This window comes from Canis aureus, chromosome 10, assembly GCF_053574225.1.
Source record: "Canis aureus isolate CA01 chromosome 10, VMU_Caureus_v.1.0, whole genome shotgun sequence".
NCBI lineage: Eukaryota > Metazoa > Chordata > Mammalia > Carnivora > Canidae > Canis > Canis aureus.
Window position 1 is genome coordinate 42,142,927 of NC_135620.1, and position 13,837 is coordinate 42,156,763.

The window sequence follows — 13,837 nt, forward strand, 5'->3', positions numbered from 1 at the left end:
TTTTGTGCACGATACTTATTTGTTTTAAGGCACGGGGGTTTGCTAGCAAAACCAAATGGTTGTGGTAACAGTGGCATCATGATCGATTTCCCATGAATTCTCTAGAGGATATTCATTGACTCAGTGTTTTCTTATTCTTATAGATAAAACACAGTCTTGGAATGGCTGCCTGCATTGAATAATAAGCATGGTGTGTGTATTGAACATTAGCTGTATCAGATTCATTAGTGGTGGCTAGAATTTTCCTATGCTTGGGACTCTTGAATATAATTGAAAGTTACCCAATTCAAAAAAGCTTCAACCAAGGAAGAGGATATTAGCTTACAAACCAAGAAGTTCAAGAGTAGATCTGATTAGTCAGCTGAGTCAAACAATGCCATTTCTATTGGCATTTCTTATTTCATTTCTATAGATGGGATCACCCCACATAAGTTGGTAAGATGGCTACCAGAAAACTCAAAGGGGAGGAAAGGTGTCTTTGCTCATGGGTATGTCAGAAGCAATATGGAGAGGACTCTGGTTCTGCTTGGGTCACACTGAACAACTAAATCTGGGCCTTGGGAGTTGGGGTACTCTAACTCACCAGGCCTGGGTCATATGTGAACTGGGTTTCCTTGAGGAGAAAGATGGATGGAATGCTGGGCAAATATCTCCTTGAAAGAACAATGTGTTTTGTAAGTACACATCTCTATCTTAAGCAGGGTGATCAGTGGCCTAATAACAAATAAATGAAGTAATGTGACAGTGTCCTCAAGGATAGATTTTACTCAAGGGCTTGAGAATCAGCCAGCATTTGATCTGTTTCCTACTTATTTTTCCTTCATGCAGGCATTAATCAGGGTTGGCTTTAACCAATATGAATGTACTGATGGGTACGTATATGGGTATCCATATATATATACATGGATATATATATCTATATATAGATATATATATACCTGGGGGAAAAAGTTGTGCCACTGGAGTAATATGCCCTGTGTCTACAATGCCATGGTAATGCCTAGTACTTAAAAGCACTATAGAACCTTACTATTATTCCTGTGTGACATGTACATTCATATTGTCACCAAGTGAACCTACTTCCCACTTAGGTTAAAAATAGCTCTACTAATTCTGTTTTCCAAATATATGAATTGACAAATATATAATGCCAGGGTTTAAATACTTGTGATTCACTGTGTAATTCATATTCTGTTCTTTCTTTTGCTGAACTTCATTATGGCACTAGATGCTTTACAGAAAAGGGGAAGGAAAGGCAAGCTTTCAGGTAGTATTCACCTGCAATGCCAACATTTTTTTTAAAAGATTTATTTATTCATGAGAGACACACACAGAGAGAGGCAGAGACACACACAGGCAGAGGGAGAAGCAGGCTCCATGCAGGGAGCCCAACGTGCGACTCGATTCTGGGACTCCAGGATCATGCCCTAGGCTGAAGGCAGGCAATAAATCGCTGAGCCACCCAGGGATCCCGCCAACACGTCTTATTATTACTTCCTTAGAGGCCAGGCCAGAGGGGAATGAATTTGAAAGAAGCTGAAACTGTTACGTTAGAAGCCACCTTCTCTTTCCTTCCCACTGCATACACTTCCTTTTACTTCCTACCAATTAGGGATTGAAATTCATCTAACATTTATTGTTAGGTGCCAGACTGTAAGTTCACTAAAATTTTCACTTCTATTATTTCATTTCTACAAGACTGGGAAGAAGCATTTTCTATTTTAATATGGAGAAAATACATCAAATAAGAGGCAGGGCTACCAAGACCCTAAAACCCCAGATTCAGTGCTCTTTTTACTGCATCTGGGCATTAGGGCTCACTCTAAGATGAAAACTCCTATTAAGGATGAAGCCTCATTCATACTGAATACAGATTGCTGTCATCAGAGAAAAGAAATAACCCTGAAGCATAGGGAACATAGTCAATAATATTGAAATAACTGTGGTGGCAGTGACTACACTTACTGTGGTGCACATTGCATAATGTATAGAATTGACAAACATCTCTATTGTACATCTGAAACGAATATAATAATGTTGTACATCGACAAAAACAAAAATTAGAAAAGGACAGTACCTCATGTTAAAAAGCTGCTGGAACTGGAAAGTTTAGGAGTTGTAGTATAAAGGAACAGGTCTTGGGTTGAAGGACTTTAAATTCCTGGGCCAGCTTGCAAAAGTGGCTAGCAATCAATCAAGAAGGGGGAAGTGGGCACTGAAGAGTGTGTCTGCACTTCCGCCGAGTTTGGCAGGCAGAGCTTGCTAGTGCTGGAGGAAGGAATGAAGCATTAGCTCAGTGTTCTAAACCCAGCCTGCCCTTTTCTCCTCAATCTAGTTTCTTTTCATGCAAACTTTGTCCCTGCTCCTGCCTCTGACAAGAAAACAGAAGAGTACAAAAACGAGGAAATAAAATATATCTGTATCCTTTCTTCCTAGCCCTGGCCCCATGCCTGTTTTTGATTTTGGCAGTCTTGAGCTTAAGATATGTAGGATTTTCCTGTTCATGGTAACATCTAAAGAATCAAAAATGTAAGATTCTAGGAGCACCCAGGTGGCTCAGTTGGTTAAGCGACCAACTCTTGATTTTGGCTCAGGTCATGATCTCTGGGTAATGAGATCCAGCCCCATGCCAGGCTCTGCGCTGGGCTTTCAGCCCTGAGATTTTCTCTCTCCCCCTTTCCCTCTACCCCTCCCTGTTTGCTCGCTTGCTTGCTCTCTCAAAAATTCTTAATTTGAAAACCTAAAGTTTCTTAAATCTAAACATTCTAAGATATAGGTCACTGGAATAATATTCTCTTGGTTACCTGTATGACCTCAGGTCAGAATGAACTTATTCCCTCAGGAGGGCTCACCTGATTCTCTAGAAACCAGAAGTCTCTGCCTTTTTAGAACAAATATTCCAGACTATGTATAGAAATGCTTCCTTCACAAGTCATCTTCGGTTGGATTTTGAAATCACAAGTTGCCAAGACAAAGAGCGTGCTGGGATATAGTCACAAATGAATTGTGTGGGGTTAAAGCCAATAAGGCATCTCAGAACACTGACTCTTGATTTGAAAAGTGCATTTAGAACAGGTAGATTCTAAATTCAGGTTGGGATCCATGCAGGTGCCTCAAATTCTTTGTATTTTATCATGTAGTGACTCCACTATATGTAGTTACTCCACTATAGTAACTAACTATAACCTTTTATGAGGCTAATCGTCAGAAGTTCTCCAAAATGATTTTAATCAAAGATAGTGATACTATATTTATAAAAGGAATAAGACTTAGGGACTCAACTACCATCTTGAAAGAACTTAGTAACTTTGAAAATAAGCAGTTTTAAACTTTTGGTAAACATTTTCATAAATTACTGTTTGAGAAGGGCAATCAGATCCTTTGGTTAGGAGGATGGGGTCTTCACTGAAGCCAGGCTGTAGGCTAGGCCTTCGGTGAGTCTGTATCTCTGCCCCCACCAAGCCTATTGCTAGCTGCAGGCATTTCGGATGGAACCAGGGGACAGAATGTTGCTGGAACAATGCACATGCTTCATCTCACCACCGCAGAAAAAGACGTCAAGGTGTCATCTTCATGTATAAACGTGTATCATCATTGCTCTGGTCCTGGATGAGGTAATATACTTTCATATTTTCTGGAAGGAAACACTTTATTCTGATCTTAAACTCTAAAGTCTCCTCTTTTTAAGTGTGTGATGTCTGTAGTAATTATGAAGTTGTGTGTGTGCATGTAATGTGGTAAATCTTCATAAACAGTATGGTATTCTGTAAAACTGTCACTTAGATTGTCTGATTCTTGTCAAACATAAGGAACCTGTGAAATAATTTCTAGCTAAACTATTGGATATGAAACTAAGAACGACAGAGAGGACTCCCTGACTTTGGTTTTATTTCCTGGATAAAAGGAATAACTTCCCTCACAAAGTAGTTTTGAGGATAAAAGAATACAAAAATATGCTTCATAAATTCTAAAACGTAATAGAAATGTTACCACTTTTATGTTTCACTGAAAATAGCTCTAATGGTTGACAATGTGAAGTGTTGGGACTTGGGAAGATAATGGAAAGTTAAATTGTTCTCCTTAAAACATTCTAAAAGCAAGTAGCGCAGTAAGAAAGGGTACTTAATAGAAGTTTAAAAAAAAAAAAAACTTTTTGTGTCTTCTAACCATGAAGTGCCCTGAGAGTAATCAAATAGAATTGAAACATCACCTGATTAACCTGATAGATTTCTTTTTAAAAACATGTCTTTTTCTCGATCTACTGTCAGTAATCAATAAAGTCAGAGCCGCACAAACAATTCTGTGTGGACAGTGTGCCACCCTCTGAGGCTCTGGGGTACAAAGTGAACAAGGCATGACATTCCTGCCTTCATGGAACTTATATTCAGATAGAAATCTGTAAACTCATCATATATATTTTTTCCATCATATAATTTTTATGCATCGAGGCAACATGTCACAAATTTCCTACTTCTGTATAGCTCTTTGTCACTTAAAAAGGTTTAATTTACCATCCTGCATTTGTTCTTTACAACAATGTTGGGCAGTTAAGGAGAAGAACTCAGGGAGCCATTCGCTTAATAAACATTGGAACTGGATTTCAGATCAAACCCACTGTTCTTACTCCCAGGTCATGTTTCTCTCTCACAGGACCATGTGGCTCAGCTGAATAACCACAAAGTAAGGACACAGTGGATATCTACATTTATTTGATGAATTAAGGCATGTTCTTACTAGTTGTTTTTCATATGGAATCAACAGTTACCTTTATTTAAGAGGAGATTTTAAACTCTAGCTACCCTTAGCAAAGATAAACTAATTCCTGTTGAACATCTATGAAGACTAAACGTAAAATAAATGCCATAATCTCAGTTCTAAAAACAGAACTATATTGTATGATGGCTTTTATGTAAGTTCTTATTAACAGTTTTCTGTCCAAGACTGAAATACTTTAGACTCACACTATATAGTGTGCAAGAGGTGCATGTGAGGAGCCTGGGAAAATGCAGGTTCTTGGGTTCCAGTGGAACCCATGAATCTGTGTCCTAGGTGGCACCCTGATAGTTCTATGATTGTTGCTCCATGGAATATACTTTGAAAAAGGACCCTGGAACACAGCACCATATCAAAGTTAACATAGCAAGTAGACATGGAAGTAGAAAGTAAAAATTACCTGAACAAGGGAAAACATTATGTTTACAAAGGAAAAATAAATGAGAAGATGATGTTGAGGGAAAAGGAGATGATTTTTAGCATATATTCATTTTAAATCACTTTACTACTTCAGCATCATAAAATGTAACTGTTTTCTTTGTTCATAAATAAATATAAGATTCTTTGCAGAAACATTTTGGATATTCATGTTATAGCTACGCTTTTTTTTTTTTTTTTTCATTTTTTGAGAAAGTGAGCGAGTGAGAGCATAAACCGGGGGAGAGGCAGAGAGAGAGGGAGAAGCAGACTCCACTGAGCAGCCCAATGCAGGGCTCGATCCCAGAACCCTGGGATCATGACCTGAGCTGAAGGCAGGCGCTTAACTGACTGAGCCACCCAGTTGCCCCTCTACATCATCTTTTGAAAGAAATACAAATTCTTATAGGTGACAACTTGCTTAAGGTAGGCAGAATAAGGTATACTAAAAATAGCTTCTTTTAGGGACTTCAGTGAGATGTACATTCTTTAGTAACAAATGTGTTTAAAGGAAGCCTGTGGGCACCCCCAGTGGCTCAGCGGTTTAGCGCCGCCTTCAGTCCAGGGCCTGATCCTGGAGATCTGGGATCCAGTACCACGTCGGGCTCCCTGCAGGGAACCTGCTTCTCCCTCTGCCTGTGTCTCTGCCTCTCTCTCTCTCTCTGTGTGTGTGTGTGTGTGTATCTCACGAATGGATGAATAAAATCTTAAAAAAAAAAAAAAAAGGAAGCCTGTTACAGTTTTATAATTTTGTTCCTACACTGTGCCCGGCACCCTACAACATAAGTGTTTCCTGAATGAACGCAAACAGGTATGCAGCAATGAAGAATCCTCTCATCCTAACATTAACCTATTTATTGACCAAAAATGTAAGACCAGGATAAGCGCAATTTTTGAAAAGCATACTGGAGGAAAATAAAATGCATTAATATAGAATGGATACTTTTGGAAGAAGTGTTACTGCTTTTCAACTACTTTGATAAAAAGCCCAAGCATTTTGATAATACTGCAGTATCTGTTGTATTTTTTTTAGGTAGACTTTCGCTGAGTAATAAGTTCTTCAAAGAAATTTTCATTCAGGGCAGTTTTTACCCCCCATCACTCCACCCTCTTTTTTTTTAAGAGGCAGGGGCAGTGGAAGAGGGAGAGAGAAACTTAAGCAGGCTCCATACCCAGAATGGAGCCTGATCTCACAACTGCAAGATCATGACCTGAACTGAAATCAAGAGCTGGATGCTTAACCAACTGTGCCACCCAGATGCCCCAGGAAAGATCATTTTAAAAGTTATGCTTTCTGTTTTTAAAATATCTAATAGTTTGCCAATTTCACCTATATTTTTAGATTTGAGAAACTAAAGCTGTGACAATACTGAACAAAATAAAATTGAGATTTGATGGACAGTTAAAATAGCCAAAGAAATCAACTTTGCAATATGGGTAATATCCAATTAACTAGGTAGATGTTTATCGTCTAGTTTTTTTAATCGGGGAGCATGAACTTGAGTGGAAGAGAAAGTCCATCCTTATTTCCACCAACCTCTAATGAAATTATGAATACAGCAGCCAACCACAATAATGTTAACCGTTGTGACTGTCACCAAAGGAATCAGAGATCTTTGTTACAATTGTTGCAGAGACCTGAAATTACTGTCAATCCATCATTATAAACTGGTTCTTTTTAGTCTTCAAGTAGGCTGGTTAAGGTAATTTGGCTTAAAAAATAAAGTATTTAATAATAAAATTTTAATTTCTTATAATGACCCGATACGATATCATTTAATTCTTACTCTGCCACATTAGTGATTCTAGATGCGTAGAGTACTTTAGCAATCTAAATAGCTGTATTTATTGAGAGGAAGCTTGGCTGAGTCACACCTAAAGTTTGCAAAGGGATTCTGTTCTAAAGTTTTCAGTATTTTTTTTTAAATTTAGAAGTAAAATAAGCAAGTTTAAAAACAAAATGTATGGCAGCCCGGGTGGTTCAGTGGTTTAGCACCACCTTCGGCCTAGGGCCTGATCCTAGAGACCACATTGGGCTCCCTGCATGGAGCCTGCTTCTCCTTTGCCTGTGTCTCTGCCTCTCTCTCTCTCATGAATAAATAAATAAAATCTTAAAAAAAATAAAAACAAAATATAGCTTTTTAGGAAGACTGATTTATTTTTAAAACTTGTGTTTGAGGGGGAGGGGCAGAGAGAGACAAGAAGACACCCTCCCCTCCCCCCACTGAGCAGAGAGCCTGACTCGCAGCTTGAACTCACAACCCTAGACCACAACCTGAGCCAAAACCAAGAATCAGATACTTAACTGACTGAACCACCTAGGTGCCCCAAAATGTAGCTTTTTAAAAGGGTAATTTTAATATTTAAAATTCTAGAAAGGATATTAAATTTATAAAGATGCCAATTATCTTTATTAATAATCATTTCTCTTACCAATTTTTTTATAACTACATTTTTGCTACCTGGTATTTACATCATAAAATATTTAGTACCCTTTTTACATAGTTACTAGATAATATTCTAGAGTTCTTTCAAGAAAAGTGAATTATATACCAATGGTACAGAAATGATGGTATTAGTCAATTATTCACATACATTTTAGTTGTTCAAAGAAAAGTTTTCAAAACTAAGTGATGACTTAAGACATAGATTAGTGATAATTCAGTAATAATCTGAAACATCACAAATTTAATTGTCTTGCCTCCTTTAAAATAATTTATTATAGTTTTTTACCTTTTGTCACTGTGTAAGGTAAGTATATGGCCCGATTGTTTTCTCCCCAGAAAAGGAATATGGGATGTTATTTATTTACCAAAGATCTAGTCTGTCTTCATCGGGCTCCTCTTTTAAGGCATCGGAGTACAAATAACTTGTGTAGTATCAAGAATACTCTTTCAGGGTTTGGAAAATATATCATTTTCTAAGTGTGTCTAATGTAAGATGGTTGGGAACTCCAAAATGAAAAGAAATAGATATAAATAAATATAATTCAAGCTAACAACTTTGGTTTCTCAATTTAATGGAATCCATTCCAGTTAATGATTTATCATTAACCTTACAGGAAAATAAATTTAACCTGTATCAAATCCACAGCTTTGGTGAAGCAGGTTGTGCAGAATACGTGTTTGGAAAATAATGTGAGGATAACAGACTGCTGGGCTTTGTCTCAAGGAGAACAATTATGTCATGGATTTGTGTCAAGTACCAGGTATTTTTCCCACAGAATGTTTCCTGTGTTGTCTGTTGCAGCTGAATCCACAAGCCTTTTTTTCTTATGTCACATCGGAATGCTGTGCTTCACATTTTCTTCTTTTTCATGGGACAGACTCTGAGAACGTCTCTTCTTTCTGAGTAAAGATGGCTGTAGGTATAATACATTCCTGACATAGAGAAGGAAGAGTCAGAAGTGAGGCTGATTAACCATTTCTCTGGAAGGAACCATGGTTTTAAAATATAGTCAGAGTGCTGTTTGGAGCCTACGGACAAGACACTTGCAAGGGAGACTCAAAGAAGGAACACTTAAAACAAGGGCCCAGAAAGGGAAATAACACAAACTCCTGTACCATCCTATTTTGTTGAAGCAAGAAGTTAATTTTTCCCTTTCTTTAGGGCAGCTCTCTCTACTAACCCTGAAGTTTCACATCTGTCGGCTCTTTCATGCATTGTTTTTATGTGTCTGATAATGACTACCTCTAGAACAACTATCTTGGGGATTTGTGAAGGTTAGAGCTGCAGAAAGTGAAATGTAATCATGGAAGTCCTTTGCCAATTAAATTTTCTTAACTCTAAGTTTTTGTTCCACACAGTTTTCTTATGTTTTTAGCACCTACTCCCACTTGCCTGCTGGGAAATGCTAGCACATGAAACCAAACAAGCAGGAAACAAAATTGATATAAATGGGAAAACTAGAAATGGCCAAGCCTGCTTAGTTTGACATCTGTGTTTTCACCATAGATCTCTGTATCCATGGTCAAATGTCCACATTTCCTAAACAATGCAGGTATATTACCTGCTAGTGAAATTGTTCTTGTTTATACAGTGAAACAGTGGTATATTTGATCTTGTGATACCCTGAAAAGGGTATCATAACTTGTAGGTAACCACACACTTGTAGGTTACTAGAACACAAGTTCTAGTTCATCATGCTGGACTCCCTCTTCGGTTTCTCCCGTGTTCATGGCCCTTTCTGTTAAAGAACAGATTGGCACAAGCCAGAAAGCACAGGAAGAATGCAAAACCAAAAAATAAAACAAAAGAGCCACTTACCTATGAAGAGCATCATGAGATAGATTTTCAACACGTACGGGAAATAGATGGATAAGTCAAAGGGCAGCTTTGTAGAATAAGTGCCAAATGATTCAAAATAAGGCAGTGACTGATAGATGGCAAATGCTGTTTAAAAAACAAGGAAGGAATTGTGAACATTTCCCCTAGTAATGCTACAGGTGTGTGTACACATGAATATCTATGTAGTTGAAAGATATTTTGAATTTTATAATGATAGTTGTGACAGTTGCTGAATCCTTTAGCTAAAGATACATTATGGTATAGGAATCGGACTGATTCAACTCACAAGGCCATTACAGCAGTGTGACTTGTTGAACTTTGGTCCATTTTATACTTGGTTATGCCTACAGAGAAATCATTTATAATGTTTTTTAAAATGATATCCCCCCAGTACTTGTCCCCTTAGCCATAAAAAGGGATGGCTAGACAAATCAACTTCAGAAATGCTGCCCATAGTTTCTTCTTGGAATTTCAAAACACATATTAGTAGAGATTCCTAAAATTTCTGCAATAAAGAAATTGGTTTTACCCAACATTTCCTCAGCTTAACTGGCTTTGGAGGAGCTCCATTCTTCCTCCTCACCCACTAGTAGAACTTAAAGAATTCTGAGAAACTCTGAGACAAACGGTGCCCAAAATATTTTGAGGAAGGAGGCTGGTGTTGGATAAGATATGGATATTCAGGGAGTCAGGGGAAGATAGTGAAGTAGGAGTATCCTACTTCATTCCATGGACACACCAAGATGATAACTACATCTAGACAACTCTGAAAACAACCTAACGACTGAGAAGCCACATAGAAAAGGGCAGGAGGGGTGGAGATGTGGTGGGCAACCAAAACCTTGATGAGACTACCACAAATAGAACGGACACCAGAAGCATGGAGAAAGAATGGGATCACACTCCATGCCAGAGATTCCTGGCACTGGGAACATGGGTGTCTATCACATCTGGCTTTGAAAACCAGTGGTGCTTTTCTATGGGAAACTTAAAAATCAGTAGGATACAAGGTTGGTAGAAGGAAGGCAATTATAAGGATCAGAGCAGAAATAAATAGAGACTACAAAAAAATAAAAACCCAAAGCCAAAAATAATAGAAAAGATCAATGAAACCAAGAACTGGTTCTTAGAAAAGATAAACAAGGAGAGGACCAAAATAAAATCAAGAACAGAAATAATAACTGACCCACAGAAATACAAAGCATTGTAAGAAATTTATATGCCAATAAGTCAGACAACTTCAAATAGATAAATTCATAGATACATACATCTTTCCAAAATTGAATCAGGACAAAATAGAAAATCTGAATAGACCAATTAATAATAATTATTGATACTGATATAATTGATAATTTAAAAAAATCCCAACAAACAAAAATCTAGGACCAGATGGATTCGAGTTTATATCTATTTGTGTCAATCTATTGCAAAAAATACAAGAGGAAGGGAAGCTTCCAAATACATTCTATGAGGTTAACATTATCCTGATATCAAAACCAAAGATGCTACCTCCTGCCTCCCAAAAATACAGGTTATCATCCATAATGAACATAGATGCAAAAATCCTCAACAAATTAGCAAACTACATTCAGTAAATACATGAAAAGGATCATTTACCATGATTAATTGGGATTAACTATGGATGCAAGGATGGTTTAATATTTGCAAATCAACCAATGTGATACACCTTTCAACAAAATAAAGGATAAAAATCATGATCAATAGATTAAGAAAAAACATTGACAAAGTTCAGCATCTGTTCATGATAAAAACAAAGTGGGTTTAGAGGGAACATTCCTCAACATATTAAAGCTATATTAAAAAAAAAAAAAAAAAGCTAACATTGTTAGCTCAATAACATTGAGTATAACTCAATGATTAAAACCTGAGAGCTTTTCCTGTAAGATCAGGAACAAGATGTCTACTCTTGCCACTTAATTCAGCATAGTACTAGAAGGCCTAGCTACATTAATCAGACAAGAAAAGGAAATAAGAGGCATCCAAATTGGCAAAGAATAAGTTAAACTCACTGCACAAGACCTGATATTATACATAAAGATCCTACAGATGACACCAAAAAACATTAGAAGTAACAAATTCAGTAAAGTTGTAGGATACAAAATTAATGCTTGAAAATCAGTTGCATTTCTATAGACTAATAACAAGGTAGAGAAATTAAGAAAGCAATCGCATTAGCAATTGCACCAAAAAGAATAAAATACCTAGGAATAAATTTAACCAAGGAGGTGAATGACCTATACTCTGAAAACTATAAGACACTGATAAAAGAAACTGAAGATAACACAAATGGAAAGATATACTATGCTCATGAGTATTAAAAGTCCGTACTATGCAAAGCAAACTACAGATTCAGTGCAATCCCTATCAAAAAACCAATTCAGTTAGTTAAGCCTCCAACTCTTGATCTCAGCTAAGGTCTTAATCTCAGGATCATGAGTTCAAGCCCTTCATTAGGCTCCACATGGGCATGGAACCTACTTAAAAAGAAAAAAGAAAAGACCTAAAGATCACCGGAACAGAATAGAGCACCAAGAGGTACACCCATGCCTATTTGGTCAATCCATGACAAAGAAGGTAAGAATTACAATGGAGAATAGACAGTCTTTTCAATAAAGACTGAAGAGCCACATTCAAAAGAATGAAACTGCACCCCTTTTTTATATCATACATAAAAATAAACTCAAAATGTATTAAAGATATAAATGTGAAGCCTGAAACCATAAAACTCCTAGAAGAAAACAGGCAGTATACTCTTGGATAGTTCCCTTAGCAACAGATTTGTGGATATGTTTCCTCAGACAAGGGAAACAAAGGCAATATTAAACTATTGGGACTAAAAGCAGATTTTTGCACAGTGAAGGAAACCAACAAAACAAAAAAGCAACCTACTAAATGGGAGAAGATACTTGAAAATTATATGTATTATAAGGCATTAATATCCAAAATATAGGAAGAATTTATACAACACCAAAAACACAATCAAGTTTAAAAATGTGAAGACATGAATATATATTACACCAAAGAAGACATACAGATGCTCAACATCACTAATCACCACAGAAATGCAAATAAAAATTACAGAATAGAATGAGAACAAATAATCTAAAAGTTGTAGGGAACCACTAAAGACCTCGAATAGGCAAATCTTGAGAAAGAGCACAGCCAGAGGTCACAATTCCAGATTTCAAAATATGCTACAAAGATGTAGTAATCTAAACAGTATGGTATTGACACAAAAACAGATACATAGACTGATGGAACAGGATAGAGAACCCAGAAATAAACCCATGTCTATATAGTCAAGTAATCTATGACAAAGGCAAGAATTTACAATGTGGAAAAAAGAGCCTTTTCAATAAATGGCGCTGGAAAAATAGACAGCTACATGCAAAATAATGAAACTGGACCCCTTTCTTACACCATACACAAAAATAAACTCAAAATGGATTAGAGACCTACATGTAAATCCTCAAACTATTAAACTCCTGCAAGAAAACATAGGCAATCATTTGGACATCACCCTTGGAAACCTATTTATAGAGATATCTCCTTAGGCAAGGGAAATAAAAGCAAACAAACTGTAAGGACTACATCAAAATAAAAGTTTTTGCACAGCAAAGGAGACCATCAACAAAACAAAATGGCAACCTACAGAATGGGAGGAGATATTTGAAAGCAAAATACCGGACACAGGGTTAATACCCAAAATATATAAAGAACTTAGACAACTCAATACCAGATAGTAGGTTAATTATCTGATTTAAAAATGGGCAAAAGACCCAAATAAACATTTTTTGGACACACAGATGGCAAACAGACACATGAAAAGATGCTCAACATCACTCATCATCCAGGAAATGCAAATCAGAACCACAAAGAGATATCACCTCACACCTGTCAGAATAGCTAGTATCAAAAAAAAAAAAAAAAAAAAAAAAGGAAGAAATAACAAATGTTGGTAAGGATAGAAAGCAAAAGAAACCTGATGTACTATTGGTGGGAATGTAATTAGGTAGAGGCACTGTGGAAAACAGAAGTTTGTGAAAAAAAATAAAAATAGAAATACTATATAAGTGAACTCATTAGGAAATTTCACAAATATTAAATGGGAATAAGTTGAACCTCATGTTGAATACACACATGAATGCACTGCATGAGTGAATATTTAAAATATACTTGATTTAAGATTTTGTCTTATGTATTTTTTCTGAGAAATTATGCCTTAATAAAATGGATAATTACACTGTTAGCTTAAAAAAATACCATACAATCCAGTAATTTCACTACTGGGTATTTACCCAAAGAAAACAAAAACACTAAGTTGAAAAGATATATGCAC

General features: G+C 36.6%; 1 protein-coding gene across 2 annotated transcripts in view; it reads right to left on the reverse strand.

Annotated features, from left to right (window-relative positions):
• Positions 1-8,192: 8,192 nt before the first annotated feature.
• HACD4 (3-hydroxyacyl-CoA dehydratase 4) overlaps positions 8,193-13,837 on the reverse strand; it is a 30,304-nt gene continuing 24,659 nt past the window's right edge. For both annotated transcript variants that reach the window (XM_077912130.1, XM_077912129.1), the window contains exons 6-7: positions 9,457-9,582; positions 8,193-8,570 (exon numbers count right to left, since the gene is read on the reverse strand). In XM_077912130.1, coding sequence (XP_077768256.1) covers positions 8,488-8,570; positions 9,457-9,582 — 209 coding nt within the window. In that variant the 3' untranslated portion in view covers positions 8,193-8,487. The remainder of the gene's footprint in view (positions 8,571-9,456; positions 9,583-13,837) is intronic.